At 41.2% G+C, this 16,965-nt stretch overlaps 1 protein-coding gene across 1 annotated transcript in view; it reads right to left on the reverse strand.

Annotated features, from left to right (window-relative positions):
• Nucleotides 1-254: 254 nt before the first annotated feature.
• Nucleotides 255-16,965, reverse strand: part of RSBN1L (round spermatid basic protein 1 like) — a 135,693-nt gene continuing 118,982 nt past the window's right edge. Inside the window, 2 exon segments of the mRNA XM_077471867.1 lie at nucleotides 255-1,300; nucleotides 13,504-13,612. Of these exon segments, the coding sequence (XP_077327993.1) occupies nucleotides 698-1,300; nucleotides 13,504-13,612 (712 nt within the window). The 3' untranslated portion in view covers nucleotides 255-697.

The following is a 16,965-nucleotide window of genomic DNA, read 5'->3' on the forward strand; positions in this document are numbered from 1 at the left end:
CAGCTAGAACTGTACCCCTGAAAATATCAACTGTCTGTGCTGTGCATAAAAGGTGACAATAAAAGTGACCATGCAGCTGTGTTGCTGGCGCTTGCCTTCAGTGCCCACTAATATACAACCAAACATGACTACTGTGGCCTTTTGTGCCACTATTATGGAAGAGCCGGACCTGTACAATGTAGAAATCCACAATGGTTTTCCGAAATGGTTTTCTTAAAAACATACAAGACTTTGCCCATAAATAAAACCAAATACATTGTTATGAACCTTTATTAGGTGGTTCACATTTCAGTATAAATCACACTAAAAAGATTTAAAAAAAGCTATTTACACTACAGTGCTGACACCTTTAAAATGAAAAATCGATATAAATAAGCTCTATGGAAAAGCCTGGAATTGTCAAAAAGAATTCTGGCTCATCTTACAAAAAATATATATGTTAATGTCAGCTCTACCCTAGAACCAAAACTGAAAATTTTAGAGAGACTTTATGTTAAACCTGCAGTGTTTACAGTGCATCTGGCCCTAAGTGCTTTGATATTTCACAGTTACGGACAGGCACTGAGGAATGTTACATCGCTACATAACTAGATTCAGTAACAGACTACAGGGCAAGTGGAAGCCTGCCCCATGATTTACAAAGCTTTACATTATTATTACGTTATGTAGAATAAAAAACAAACTATATATACAGATTTTAGCACAGATGTTCCTCTTCTGTCCGCACAACTGGGTTTGTTGTTATAGGTTGTGGAGTGTCCTCTTGAATGTCTCTCGAGTCTTGCTTAATGATTGCCAAAGTCTCGCTTCCAAGCTTGCCTTGTGATTCCTTGGCATGTTCAGATTTTATTGTGCAAGTCTGACATTCTGCAGGAGTCATGGAAATAGTTGGAAGATTGATATTGCCAAATGAATCACCAGTTTGGTGGGGAGACATTGGTTCATGTTTTACTTGCTGACATTTTTGCTCAAGGTCCTTTGACTGCCTGATGTCTGAAAACTGTACATGAGAGGTGTGTGTGCTTACAGCACAGAATGTATGCTCTTCTTTTCCGATGTTAGGTTTCACCTCATTTTCTGAAATAGTTTCTTCCAATTTACTGTTCTGTGCCACTTCTGAATTGTACATTTTCAGTCGGATATGCCAGGCCAGGCTGCACACTGCTGACACGGTCTTGAACTGATGAACAACATTTCTTGGAATAAAGTAGATGTCATCATCATATAACTGAATCCTAGCATAACGAATGCTTTCCCTGCGAAGCTGGTTCAGCTTTGCATCATCAACCCACTGAACACACTGAAAAAAAAAAGCAAACATACATATTACAGACTAGCTTATAAATGCACATAGGAAAATCGCAAATACTACAAATCTTTCACCAGTAACAGTTTTCTTTAACAGCTTGCCTACTGGGCACTTTTACCCCCTTCCTGCGCAGGCCATTTTTCAACACTGTCACACTTTGAATGACAATTGTGCAAACATGCTACACTGTATCCATAAGAAATTTTTATAATTCACACAAATAGAGCTTTCTTTTTTTTCTTTTAGTGGTATTTAATCACCATTGGCTTTTTTATTTTTTGCTAAATAAATGAAAAAAGACCAAACATTTTGAAAAAAATCCCAAAAAAATCATAGTTTGTTATGAAATTTTGCAAACAGGTCATCTTTCTCCTTAAATGATAGGCACTGATGAGGCGCACTGTTGGGACTGCACTAATAATCAGAACACTAATCATGTCCCTAACAAAAGCCGGTTACCGGCTCTCTTCTTTTCTCCTCACGTTGTCAGCCTGATGGGAGAAAAGCCATTAACCGGCTTGTGTTTACATCCTGTGATCAACTATCATTGGCAGACAGCTGATCACGTGGTAAAGGGACTATGCGATTGTCCACAGGACTCAGTGATCACAAAGCACGCTGCCCACGCACAGCAGGGGACACGCGGGCAGTGAAATCACAGGAGGATGTCCATGGATGGCAATGGAAGCCCGCGCTGTAACCGTCTTTTGGCTATAGCACAATATAGATTGCACTGATAATCAGGACACCTTCTGATCATTGGCTGACAGCTGATCATGTGATAAAGGGACTATGTGATTGTCTACAGGACTCGTGATCACAGAGCGCGCTGCCCAGGCAGTGAGATCATGGGAGGAGGTCAATGGATGGCATTGGAAGCCCATACTTTAGCCGTCTTTTGGCTATAGCACAGGCGGGAAGTGGTTAAAGCAGAGCTCCGGGCAAAAAATGTTTTCCCCGTGCTATCTCCTCAGAGCATGGGTTAACTGCTTGTTTTGTTCTAGGGGAGAGTACAGCAGAGATATGCTTACCTGACCCACCGATCCTGATTAGCAGTTGACTCATGCAGTGTGGTCACAGCCCCACTGCATATGGAAAGAAATGGCGTGTATATGTATTCAGCCCCCTTTACCCCTAACTAAAATCTAGTGGAATCAATTGCCTTCAAAAATCACCTATTTAGTAAATAAAGTTCAAATGTGTGTAATTTAATCATATAACCGCCCACCGCACTTCTCACCTCCTCCCGGCTGATGGCAGTGGGGGATTCACAGCCCCTCCCACTGTACTTCTCAGACCGGGAGAGGAAAGCGGCACTCTGAAATAAGGTATACAGGTTCAATAATAATATACAAGGGCGCGCAGGCACCCCCCCCCCCCCAAAATCACCCAGACTCAGATAAATCATATAAAATTCGCCCCCTAATTGATTTTTTCTCCAAGAGGTTTGCCGAAATGTATATCCCTGACAAGAACATCTCTATGGACGACTCCCTGGTCCATTTCACAGGCCGGCTGGGAATCAAGCAGTATATGTCCAGTAAGAGGGCGACGTATGGCTGAAAGACTCCCAGCTTCAGCCACCTGAGTGTCCACTGATGACAACGTCAAAAAATTACACTGATGACAAAAAATTACAACGTCAAAAAACTCACCGTGCCTCTTACTAAATACCTTGAAATGTCTGCTTTCCAAAAAGAGGTCATTTGGGGGGGGGGGGGGGGGGTTGCATTTTCCTCGCTTGTTAGGGTCTCAAGAAATGATAGGCCTTCAGTACATCAGGTGTGATCAATTTTCAATGATTTGCACCATAGCTTGTAGACTAACTTTCACAGAGACCAAATAATATACACTAATTTGGGTAATTTTTACTGAAGATATGTAGCAGTATACATTTTTGCCAAAATTTATGAAGAAAATTTACTTATTTGTAAAATTTTACAATAGAAACGAACAAAAAGTGTTTATTTTTTCAAAATTTTCACTGTTTGTGAGAAAAAAAAAATTATAAAAATTTTGTTTGGGTACCGTGTAGCATAACCGAGTAATTGTCATTCAGTGTGAAAACGCTGAAAGCTAAAAATTGGTCTGGGCAGGAAGGGTGTATAAATGTCCTGTATTGCAGTGGTTAAAGCATGTTATATGACACAGTGCTTGTCCAGTGTCATTTGGACCTCTGTAACACCTAAAAAAAGACTGGCTAATCCTGCTAGTTTCTCCCCCCCCCCCCCTCTGTAAACTGTCCACGGTAATTATGGCTGCTGAGCCCTGACAACCGTGGTCAGTTTTTGTACCTCTGTCATCCACAACCTGTGTCATCCTCCCTCTCCCATCAGTGCCTTTCGGCTCCCGTGTCCGTGTCAGTGTCCGCCCCCCCCCCCCCCTCGTTGCTGCCTTAATAACACATCCCACTTTAATCCACTGTCTTATGATACCTCCCCCTGTGCGTCTGTTGTATATAAAAAAAACCAAAAAACTGTATATACCTTATCTGTGAGCGCTGGTCAGGGGTCACGTGATGCACTGCATCTCTTCTCCACCACAGTGACATCAGTGTGAATCTCAGCCCCTCCCACTGCATCTGTCACACAGAGAGCAGAGATGCGGCAGATCACGTGATCGTTGATCAGTGGTCACAGATAAGGTATATATGGCTTTTTTTAATTTATTTTTTTATACAACAGACACACGGGGGGGGGGGGGGGGGGCATATTATACATCAGAACAGATTATAGAAAGTACGTGATGTGGGTTAACAAACCCTTCAAGGAAAGCCAAAAAAACTGTTAGGACCACTGCAATCTCCTTATGTTAATTGATGAACAAAATCATGCCCTATTTCATCTAATTTGACAGATAATCCACCCCTTGGCTGCTCTTAAATTGCAACTAAGCTTAGCCATACATCCTTAGTTGCTGATGGGTACAGCCAAGTGCTATGGACTCTGGCTTTCCTAATGATTAAATCATATCTAAATCCTTAGATGTGGTGACTAAATTATTTTTATTTCACATATTCTTACCTGCTAATTCAGCCATTAACTCACTTCCTAACCTAGGGCAACTGTATTGAGCAGTGTTGTCACCCAAAGACAGGGCTTGTGCTAGGACTACACAACACTTCCCCTCTTCTACATAACAGGGAGAGGGGATTTTTTAGTCCATAGAGATAGCAGGGAACAATGCTAACTGATAACAGTTCAGAGAAAGCAAACACATAAAATATCAGCTTCCAAGACTTATGGCTGGATGAACAGCTACTTCAGAAAAATAAAAAATAAACCATACATTTTCAATGGTATTTTTAACAGAGCAGACCAAAGGGGAGTAAGCAGGGGCATGCCTATGCAACGTGTCTTAAAAAAAAAACAACTTTGCCAGTGTCCAGTCACCTGAAGGTACTAGCCTATGACTCAGGGCCTACGAATACCAAGCTTGTGTCCAGTACAATTAAGATATTTAACAACTTGCTGACCTCCCTATAGCACTTTTACTGCTACAGGGTGGCAGCTGTGCACAGGATCATGTGTATATATACAGTATACACAAAAGTGAGTACACTCCTCACATTTTTGAAAATATTTTATTATATCTTTTCATGTGACAGCACTAAAGAAATTACACCTTGCTACAATGTAAAGTAGTGAGTGTACAGCTTGTATAACAATTTTCTGTCCCCTCAAAATAACTCAACACATAGCCATTAATGTTTAAATCACTGGCAACAAAAGTGAGTACACCCCTAAGTGAAAATGTCCAAATTGGGCCCAAAGTGTGAATATTTTGTGTGGCCACCATTATTTTCCAGCACTGCCTTAACCCTCTTGGGTATGAAGTTCACCAGAGCTTCACAGGTTGCCACTGGAGACCTCTTCTACTCTTCCGTGACATTACAGAGCTGGTGGATGTTAGAGACCTTGCGCTCCTCCTCCTTCTGTTTAAGCATGCCACACAGAAGCTCAATAGGATTTAGGTCTGGAGACATGCTTGGCCAGTCCATCACCTTTACCCTCAGATTCTTTAGCAAGGCAGTGGTCGTCTTGGAGGTGTGTTTGGGGTCGTTATATTGGAATACTGCCCTGTGACCCAGTCTCCAAAGGGAGGGGGATCATGAACTGCTTCAGTATGTCACAGTATATGTTGGCATTCAAGGTTCCCTCAATGAAATGTAGCTCCCCAGTGCTGGCAGCACTTATGCAGCCCCAGACCATGACACTCCCACCACCATGCTTGAGTGTAGGCAAGACACACTTGACTTTGTACCCCTCACCTGGTTGCCACCACGCTTGACACCATCTGAACTAAATAAGTTTATCTTGGTCTCATCAGACCACAGGACATGGTTCCAGTAATCCATGTCTTTGTCTGCTTGTCTTCAGCAAACGGTTTGCAGGCTTTCTTGTGCATCATCTTTAGAAGAGGCTTCCTTCTGAGACGACAGCCATGCAAACCAATCTGATGCACTGTGCAGTGTATGGTTGGAGCACTGACAGGCTGACCCCCCCCCCCCCCCACCCCTTCAACCTCTGCAGCAATGCTGGCAGCACTCATACATTTCCCAAAGACAACCTCTGGATATGATGCGGAGTATGTGCACTCAACTGTTTCGGTCGACCATGGCTGAAGCCTGTTCTGACTGGAACCTGTCCTGTTAAACCACTGTATGGTCTTGACCACTGTGCTGCAGCTCAGTTTTAGGGTCTTGGCAATATTCTTATAGCCTAGGCCAACTTTATGTAGAGCAACAATTCTTTTTTTTACAGATCCTCAAAGAGTTCTTTACCATGAGGTGCCATGTTGAACTTTCAGGGACCAGTATAAGAGAGTGAGAGTGATAAGACCAAATTTAACAAACCTGCTCCCCATTCACACCTGAGACCTTGTAACACTAATGAGTCGCATGACACCAGGGAGGGAAAATGGCTAATTGGGCCCAATTTGGACATTTCCACTTAGGGGTGTACTCACTTTTGTTGCCAGCGGTTTAGACATAAACGGCTGTGTGTTGAGTTATTTTGAGGGGACAGCAAATTTGCACTGTTATACAAGCTGTACACTCACTACTTTACATTGTAGCAAAGTGTCATTTCTTCAGTGTTGTCACATGAAAAGATATGATAAAATATTTACAAAAATGTACTCACTTTTGTGAGATACTGCAGATACTGTGTGATTCTGCATTTCGGCCTCTAGGGGGCACGAGTGTGCCACTGGTGGGCTGCTTCTGCTGTGAAAATTCACAGCAAAAGCTGATATGTGGGTCCCAGCAAACATTAGTGAAGCACAGAGAACTGAGATTCAGTGCCTTGAAAAAGTATTCACACCCCTTGAAATTTTCCACATATTGTCATTTTATAACCAAAAACTTAAATATATTTTACTGGGATTTTATGTGATAGACCAACACAAAGTGGCACATAATTGTGAAGTGAACGGAAAATGATAATAGTTTTTCAATTTTTTTTGCAAATATCTGAAAAGTGTGGGGTGCATTTGTATTCAGCCCCCGAGTCAATACTTTGTAGAACCACCTTCCGCTGCAATTACAACTGCAAGTCTTTTTTCGGGGATGTCTACCAGCTTTGCACATCTAGAGTGAAATTTGTGTCCATTCACCTTCGCAAAATAGCTCAAGCTCTGTCAGAGTGGATGGAGAGCGTCTGTGGACAGTAATTTTCAAGTCTTGCCATAGATTACCAGTTGGATTTAGGTCTGAACTTTGACTGGGTCATTCTAACAAATAAATATGGTTTGAGCTAAACCATTCCATTGTAGCTCTGGCTGTATGTTTAGAGTAGTTGTCCTGCTGGAAGGTGAACTTCCACCCTAGTCTCAAGTCTTTTGGGGACTAATGCCCTGTACACCTGACCGGTTTTGCCGTCGGAATAAACGCTGAAGGTTTTTCCGATGTAATTCCGCTGAAAACGTCTTGCGTACACACGATCGCAACAAAGGCCGATCGTCAAGAAAGTGGTGACGTACAACACGTACGACGGGACTAGAAATAGAAAGTTCAATAGCCAGTAGCCAATAGCTTCTGTCTCGAATTTGATTCAGAGCATGCGTCGTTTTTGGTCCGTCAGAACAGCATACAGACGAGCGGTTTTCCCAATAGGAATTGGTTCCGTCGGAAATATTTAAAACATGTTCTATTTCTAGGTCCGTCAGAATTTAAAAAAAAAAAAAAAAAAAAAGCTCGATGAGGCATACACACGATCGGAATATACAATAAATAGCTTCCCTCTGACTTTTTCTGTTGGACATTCCTCTCGTGCATACACAGCATAACATGTTTTCTTCAGAGATTGCCCTGTATTTGGCGCCATCAGACTTCTCATCAACTCTGACCAGCTTCCCTGTCCCTGCTGAAGAAAAGCATTTTCACGGATGGTGTGTTCAGGGTGATGTGCAGTGTTAGTTTTCCGCCACACATAGCATTTTGCTTTTAGGCCAAAAAGTTCAGAGCTTATTCTTCCACGTTTGCTGTGCCCCCCACATGGCTTCTCGCAAACTGCAAATGGGCTTCTTATGGCTTTTTTTCAACAATGGCTTTCTTCTTGCCACTCTTCCATAAAGGCCAGATTTGTGGCGTGCACGGCTAATAGTTGTCCTGTGGACAGATTCCCCCACCTGAGCTGTGGATCTCTGCAGCTTCTCCAAAGTTACCATGGGCCTCTTGGCTACTTCTCTGATTAACGCTCTCCTAAAAAAATAACTAGCTACCTAGCGGCACTAGTGACACTAATGCAGCGATCAGAAAAACGATCGCTTAGTGACACTGGCAAAAGGGGGTGAAAGGGTTAACTAGGGGCAATCAGGGGGTTAAAACCATTATTGGGTAGTATATCGGGGTACCTAGCGCTATAAAAACCTGGCGGTGAACCTAAAAAAAAAATAGCTACCTAGCGACACTAATGCAGCGATCAGAAAAATGATCGCTTAGTGACACTGGCAAAAGGGGGTGAAAGGGTTAACTAGGGGCAATCAGGGGGTTAAAACCATTATTGGGTAGTATATCGGGGTACCTAGCGCTATAAAAACCTGGCGGTGAACCTAAAAAAATAACTAGCTACCTAGCGACAGTAGCAACACTAATGCAGCGATCAGAAAAATGATCGCTTAGTGACACTGGCAAAAGGGGGTGAAAGGGTTAACTCTAGGGGCAATCAGGGGGTTAAACCTTTATTGGGGGGTGGTAGGGGGCTACCCCGGACCTAACACTAACTGCCCTGACAGTTTTTACTTTTACAACTGACACTGAATGCAGTGATCAGTAAATAAATGATCACTGCAATCAGTGACACTGTGACGGGGGGGGGGGGGGGGGGGCGATTGAGGGGGGAGGGTTTGTGTACCTATGTGTTAGTGTAGTGTTTGGTGCACTTACTTTTAGTCTTCTCCTCGTAGTAGACCGCCCGAGGAGAATGACATCACTTCCTCCCTGCCTGTGTATACAATACACAGTGGGAGGAAGCTTCTCATTGGCCAGGAGCGATCGAGAGGGGATGGCCAGAAACCATAGGCCATTCCCTCATCCCGGATCGCTCCTGCAGCGAAACGGACCGCCGTATCCAGCGGGAGGGGGTCCGATCGGACCCCCCACCCGCTGGAAGGCAGGCACGTACATGTACGTGCTTGTGCCTGCCGGTGCCATTGTAATGACGTACATTGGCAATACGGCGGTCCTTAAGTGGTTAACCTAACCCTGCTTCTAAACGTCTCCCCCACTTTATCTCTGACCTGGCTGCTGTGTTCCTTGCCTTCATGATTCTGTAACAAACCTCTGAGGGCTTCACAGAAAAGCTGTATTTTTAATGATATAAATCATACACAGGTGAACTCTATTTACTAATTAGGTGACTTTTGAAGGCAATAGGTTCCACTAAATTTTAGTTAGTGGTATCAGAGTAAAGGGGGCTTAATATGATTGCATGCCACACTTCTCAGATAATTGTAAAAAATAAAAATGTGAAAACAAGTCATAATTTTCCTTCCACTTCACAATGATATGCCACTTTGTGTTGGTCTATCACATAAAATCCCAATAAAATACATTTACGTCTTTTAACATGACAGAATGTGGAAAAGTTCAAGGGGTATGACTACTTTATCAAGGCAAGTGTAAAAAAGGGGCATGAAAACCACATCCCAATTAGTAAAGAATACAAAAAGTGAAGACGGGTGGGACTTTAAAGTGGTTGTAAAGCACTTTTTCTTGCTATAATCCCCAGTGTTGAATTACATTATGTGCCCCAGTGTATGTTATTTATAAAAAAAAAAAATGACACTGTACACCTTATTTCAGAGCACCGATCAGCACTCACGTGACTGCCATTTTCTTCTCCTGGTCTGAGAAGTATAGTAGGAGGGGCTGAGAATCCCCCACTGCCATCAGCTGGGAGGAGAGCGGCGGGTGGTCACATGGTCGCCACTCTGAAATAAGGTATATAGCAGCATATTTTTTTTATAAAGAACATACATTGGGGCACATAATGTAATCTAATACTGGGGATTATAGCAAGAAAACAGTCATTTTAGCAGGAGGAGTGGGCACTGACACAGCTGACAGGCAGGGAGAGAGGACCATGGAGAGACAGCGGACGACAGCGGTACATAAACTGACCACTGTATCAGGGGCTAAGCAGCCATGATAAGCGTAGTTAGTTTACAAAGGGGAGGGCAGCACTATGTGGATCAGTCAGGTATTTTAGGTGATACAATTAAAACGAATATACCGCGCTGTCTCTAAGTTTGTAAGGTACCAGCTGGCACAGATCAGTTTGCAAAGTGAAAAAATGGGTAAGTGAAATGTGCAGCGCTAATATGCTGTTTTTTAGAGTGAACCAAGACAGAGTATTTAGACAAAGTGCATAGTGTAGGTGAACACCATGAATGAGAGAAAAAACACACTAAGTGTATGCAAAAGTGAACGCACACTATATAAAAAATGTAAACAGTGCTCATATAAGTTGTTGAGAGACCATGAGAAGACCTAACATTCAATGTAGGTATTAAATTGATGTATCGCCAATATATAAAAAAATAATCATATGGAAAGTGAAAAACAAATAAAGCAAAAGTCCAGAAAGTGAAATAATTTAAAGTCCTTAGATGAATGAACATAGTGGCATGGTGATGTGGAATAAATATTTTTTAGTGTAGACAAGATTTGCCGAAAGACGATCCACAACCTTATACCTATTGGTGGTGGATCGTCTATCGGCAAATCTGGTCTACACCAAGAACATTTTTTTTTCCAAGTAACCATGCCACTATGTTCATTCATCTACGAACTTTGAATTATTTCACTTTCTGGACTTTTTCTTTATTTTCACTTTCCACATGATTGTTTTTTATATATTAGAGATACGTCAATTTAATACCTACATTGAATGTTGGGTCTTCTCATGGTCTCTCAACAACTTATATGAGCACAGTTTACATTGTTGATATTGTGTACATTCACTTTTGCACACTCTCATTCATGGTGTTCACCTACATTATGCACTTTGTCTAAATACTCTCTAAAAACAGCATATCAGCGCTGCACATTTCACTTACCCATTTTAGGTGATAGAAGGGGTACAAGTACTGTGCTGTATAACATGCTTTATAGCAACAGGATCATTTTTTTTTTTTTTTTAGGGTTACAACCACTTTAAAGGTGTTGAAAGCTCCACGCAGAATGATTACCAATACACAATCATAGGTTAAAAAAGATTTTTGTGAATGCAAACATAACATAGGTCATACTATATACATACATAGGGAGGAATCACTATCTTCGGGGGGGGGGGGGGGTTGGGTTTAAATAATGAGTCGTGTAAAAGGGCGTACATCCCCAACATAAAATCTTTTTAATTAATATTTAACCTATTTTCGTGTACTAGTAATCATTCTGCGAGGCGGTTTCAACACCTTTACAGTCTGACCCTTCTTCACTTTGTGTACTTGTTCAAGGTACTGTATGCCTGTGTAAACAATGCTCATCTCAGTTCTGACAAGGGGGAAGGGACGATCCCATGTCTCTGCAAAGCAGAGACTAGAATCAATCTCTTCCCTTAGTGAAAGCAGCACACTGCGTACACAAAAACACTGGCTAGGCACATAGTTGACCCTTTGATCGCCCTAGATGTTTGAAACACTGTTTGTCATTAGTACAGCGACAGTGAATTTTTTTTAGCACCGATCCCTGTATTAGTGTCACTGGTTCCCGCAAGGTGTCAGTTTGTGTCCGTTAGTCGGCCACAATATCGCAATCCCACTACAGACAATTGTCGCCATTTACTATATATATATATATATATATATATATATATAAAAAAAAATCCATATATATATATATATATATATATATATATATATATATATATATATATATATATATCATAGTTTGTAGATGCTATAACATTCACGTAAACATATCAATATACGTTTATTGGGATTTTTTTTTATCAAAAACATAGCAGAATACACATTGGCCTAAATTTCTGAAATTTGATTTTTTACTGGATAGGTTTTACAGCAGAAAGTAAAAAAAAGTTTGTGTTTTCAAAATTGTCTTTTTTTTTTTTATTTCTATCATAAAAAACAAACAAACAAAAACGCAGTGGTAATCAAATATCACCAAATGAAAGCTCTATTTCTGGGGAAAAAAAATTAAAACTTTTTATATGGGTATAGTGTTGCACGACAGCACAATTATCAGTTAAAGTAATGCAGTGCCGTATTGCAAAAAATGGCCTGGTCATGAAGGGGGGTAAATCTTCCATAGGTTAATATTACCATTTATATACACTTCAATGTAAAAGTAGTTTTGTATTTATCTGCTTTGTTTGATTATGATCATTAATTAAAAAAAAAATGAAAAAATTATTATTTTAGTTTGATACACCTAAAACACTGCATATACATATATGCATTATTTTGGCCAGCAGGTGGAGCACTTGTCCTCTTTTCAAGGTTCAATCACACAACACACATCCTGAAAATAAACCCATAGTGCCTGAGAATCCTTCCTAATGCTTATTTGTAAAACAAAGAAATTGGCCACAAAAAATATCCTAAACCTTGATAGATGCCCTTTAAATCTCAAGCCCACTAAGGCCTCACACACATTGGGCTTAAAAAAAAAAAAAAAAAGCTGCTGTTACAGATGTTTTCCTTTTTCTTTTTTAAGTCTGTAAAAGCACCTCTATGTAAGCCTATGTGTCCATGAATGCATAAGCATTTACAGACGTATTAGAGGAGCATTTACAGGATAAAAAAAAACACCAAGGTGCATTCAGGATACAAGCTAAAGAGCAAAAAAAAACAAAATATAAAAAACACTTAACTTGCCTAAAGGCATCTAAATGTGCCTAAATGCTAGAAGCGTCTAGCGTTAATGCATTCCAATGGGCAGAATAAATGTATATTCTGGCCAATGGAAATTATTAATGTTTAAATGCCTGGTGTGCCCAATGCATGTGCAATACGCGGCTTTAGTTCTCATTCATGTGGGAAGAAAAAAACCCCCCTGCTTTTAAATGTGTATTTTCTGCATGAAAAAAGGTTCTTGCAGACAGAGCTGCAGGATCCTGCACAAAATACGCACCTAAAGTACTCGCGTGCATGCGGAAAATCTGCAGCCATGTCCTACTTTTTGTGCATGGCTAAACACAGCACAGTTTGTATGTAGGCACAGCTGTGTGTATGGGCAACTTATAGTGCTGCGATTAGAAGCTGCATGCACTAAATGCTCTTTTTTTTCTGCCCGTGTAAAGGAGCCCCATGGCAATTATTATTATTTTTTCTTCAAACAGCTATTCTTCTGACAGGACTTCTGGCAATCAGAGGGGCTAAACAGACACCCTGTGTGCATGAGGCCTAATTGACCCGAGGATTCTGGATAGTTATACTGATAATACAGTTGCTATTTATTGTGGCGCCCAAACTGAGACCACTCATACACACATTCTCATGATTATTTAGCTGCAAGGGCTGCTGGGACATGTAATCCCAGGAACTGCAGTGACATTTACAAGTAGATCTGATTTTTTTCTCCCCAATTTCGGAGCCTCTGAATAAAATCAGAGGATGCAGATTCTGCCCACAATTGCCAGCCTTTGTTCCTAGTATGGAAGGAAAGCCAAAAATCTATTTCCTTTAATCTGGTATTATAAATGACTGTCTTCATGGTATGTTCCCCTTACCTGTGATAATGGTGGTTCATGCAGGTCTAGCTGTAATCTTTGCACCACCTCTAAGAAGTCTTCAGCATGAAAACATATTACATCTTTGGTTATCCGAGGTTGTTCATTCCTGCAAAGGAAACAGATTTATTTTTTATTTTACAAGAGGCAAGAGTGTGCAGTTATACTTTGAAGGATCTGGTTATTAATCCATAAAGATGAGGCAAAACAGAGATCAAATGTTTGTGGGTTCACAGTGCAGTCACCATGTACTGAGAATTCACAGGATATCAGCAATGCCACCTCTGCATTACCAATTCCTAATTACCAACTTTTAATGTCATTAAAAAGTCATTAACATGTCATATTAGAAATAAAAAAATCAAACTATTATAAATTATATGATATACAGTATATACACTTACTGGCCACTTTATTACATACACCTAGTACTGGTCTGGACCCCCTTTTGCCTTCAGAACTGAATTCTTCGTGTCATAGATTCAACAAGGTGGTGGAAACATTCCTCAAAGATTTTTCTCCATATTGACATGATTGATGCAGTTGTTGCAAGTTTTATCGGCTGCACATTCATGATGTGAATCTCCTCTTCCACCACATCCCAAGGATGCTCTATTGGGTTGAGTTCTGGTGACTCTGGACGCCATTGGGAGTACAGTGGCCTCATTGTCATGTCCAAGAAACCAGTTTGAGCTGATATGAGCTTTGTGATTTGAAGCATTATCCTGCTGGAAGTAGCCATCAGAAAATGGGCACGTTGTAATCATAAAAGGATTGACATGGTCAGCAACAATACTCAGGCTGGCTGTGGCATTTAAACAATGCTCAATTGATACTAAGGGGTCCAAAGTGTGCCAAGAAAATATCCCCCACACCATTACACCACCAGCCTGAACCGTTGATACAAATCAGGATGGATCCATGCTTTCATGTTGTTTACGCCAAATTTTGAACCTATCACCTGAATGTCGCCGCTGAAATTGAGACTCATCAGACCAGGTAACATTTTTCCAATCTTCTGTTGTCCAATTTTGGTGAGCCTAAATTGTAGTCTCAGTTTCCTGTTCTTAGCTGACAGGAGTAGTACCCCGTGTGGTCTTCTGCTGATGTAGCCCATCTGCTTCAAGGTTTCATGTGTTGTGCGCTAAGAGATAATATTCTGCATACCTTGTTTGTAACGAGTGGTTATTTGAGTTACTGTTGCCTTTCTAATATCTCGAACCAGTCTGCCCCTTCTCCTCAGACATCAAATAATTTTCTTACACACGATTGCCACTCACTGGATAATTTCTGTTTTTCGGATCATTCTCTGTAAACCCTAGAGATGGTTGTGCGTGAAAATCCCAGTAGATCAGCAGTTTTTGAAATACACATATCAGCCAGTCTGGCACCAACAACCATGCCACGTTCAAAGTCACTTAAATGCCCTTTCTTCCACAGTCTGATGCTCAGTGTGAACTTCAGCAAGTCTTCTTTACCACATCTAGATGCCTAAATGCATTGAGTTGCCATGTGATTTGCTGATTAGCAATTTGTGTTACCAAGAAATTGAACAGGTGTACCTAATAAAGTTTCCGGTGTGTGTATATCTATATAGATCAGGATACACATACATACAGTATCTCACAAAAGTGAGTACACCCCTCACATTTCTGTAAATATTTTATTATATGTTTTCATGTGACAACATTGAAGAAATGACACTTTGCTACAATGTAAAGTAGTGAGTGTACAGCTTGTATAACAGTGTAAATTTGCGGTCTCCTCAAAATAACTCAACACACAGCCATTAATGTCTAAAGTACTGGCAAAAAATTGAGTACACCCCAAAGTGAAAATGTCCAGATTGGGCCCAATAATCCATTTTCCCTCCCCGATGTCATGTGACTCGTTAGTGTTACAAAGTCTCAGGTGTGAATGGGTAGCAGGCGTGTTAAATGTGCTGTTATCGCTCACACTCTCATACTGGTCACTGGAAGTTCAACATGGCACCTCATGGCAAATAATCCTGAGGATCTGAAGAAAAAAAGAAAAAAAAAAAGAATTGCTGCTCTTCATAAAGATGGCCTAGGCTATAAGAAGATTGCCAAGACCCGAAAACCTAGCTGTAGCATGGCGGCCGAGACAATACAGTGGTTTAACAGGACACGTTCCACTCAGAACAGGCCTCGCTATGGTTGAGTGCATGTGCTCAGCGTCATATCCAGAGGTTGTCTTTGGGAAATAGAAGTATGAGTGCTGCCAGCATTGCTGCAGAGATTGAAGGGGGGGGGGGGGGGGGGTGTCAGCCTGTCAGTGCTTAGATCATACGCTGCACACTGCATCAAATTGGTCTGCATGGCTGTCGTCCCAGAAGGAAGCTTCTTCTAAAGATGATGCACAAGAAAGCCACAGTTTGCTGAAGACATGCAGACTAAGGACATGGATTACTGGAACCATAGTCCTGTGGTCTGATGAAACCAATATAAACTTATTTGGTTCAGATGGTGTGAAGTGCGTGTGGCGGCAACCAGGTGAGGAGTACAAAGAAATGTGGGTCTTGTCTACAGGCAAGCATGGTGGTGGGAGTGTCATGGTCTGGGGCTGCATGAGTGCTGCTGGCACTGGGGAGCTACAGTTCATTGAGGGAACCATGAATGCCAATATGTACTGTGACATACTGAAGCAGAGCTCGATTCCCTCCCTTCAGAGACTGGGCCGCAAGGGCAGAATTCCAACATGACAACAACCCCAAACACATCTCGAAGACGACCACTGCCTAGCTCAAGAAGCCGAGAGTAAAGGTGATAGATTGGCGAAGCATGTCTACAGACCTAAACCCTATTGAGCATCTGTAGGGCATCCTCAAAATGGAAGGTGGAGAAGCACAAGGTCTCTAACATCCACCAGCTCCGTGATGTTGTTATGGAGGAGTGGAGGAGGACTCCAGTGGCAACCTGTGAAGTTCTGGTGAACGTTATGCCCAAGAGGGTTAAGGCAGTGCTGGAAAATAATGGTGGCCACACAAAATATTGACATTTTGGGTCCAATTTTGACATTTTCACTTAGGGGTGTACTCACTTTTGTTGCCAGAAGTTTAGACATTAATGGCTGTGTGCTGAGTTATTGTGAGGGGACAGCAAATTTACACTGTTATACAAGCTGTGCACATTACTTTACATTGTAACAATGTGTAATTTCTTCAGTGCTGTCACATGTCAAACATATAATAAAATATTTACAAAAATGTGTGAGGGAGCACTCACTTTTGTGGGATATTGTATATATTTATTTATATAAATACAGTGAGGGGAAAAAAGTATTTGATCCTCTGCGGATTTTGTACATTTGCCCACTGACAAAGAAATGATCAGTCTATAATAAATGTAATGTTTGGTTTATTTTAACAGTGAGAGACAGGACAGAATAACAGAAAAAAAATCTAGAAATCCGCATTTCAAAAAAGTTATAAATTGATTTGCA

The sequence above is a fragment of the Lithobates pipiens genome, unplaced genomic scaffold, assembly GCF_037356315.1.
Source record: "Lithobates pipiens isolate NorthernLeopardFrog02 unplaced genomic scaffold, aLitPip1_a1.2 Scaffold_8, whole genome shotgun sequence".
In the NCBI taxonomy this organism is placed as follows: Eukaryota; Metazoa; Chordata; class Amphibia; order Anura; family Ranidae; genus Lithobates; species Lithobates pipiens.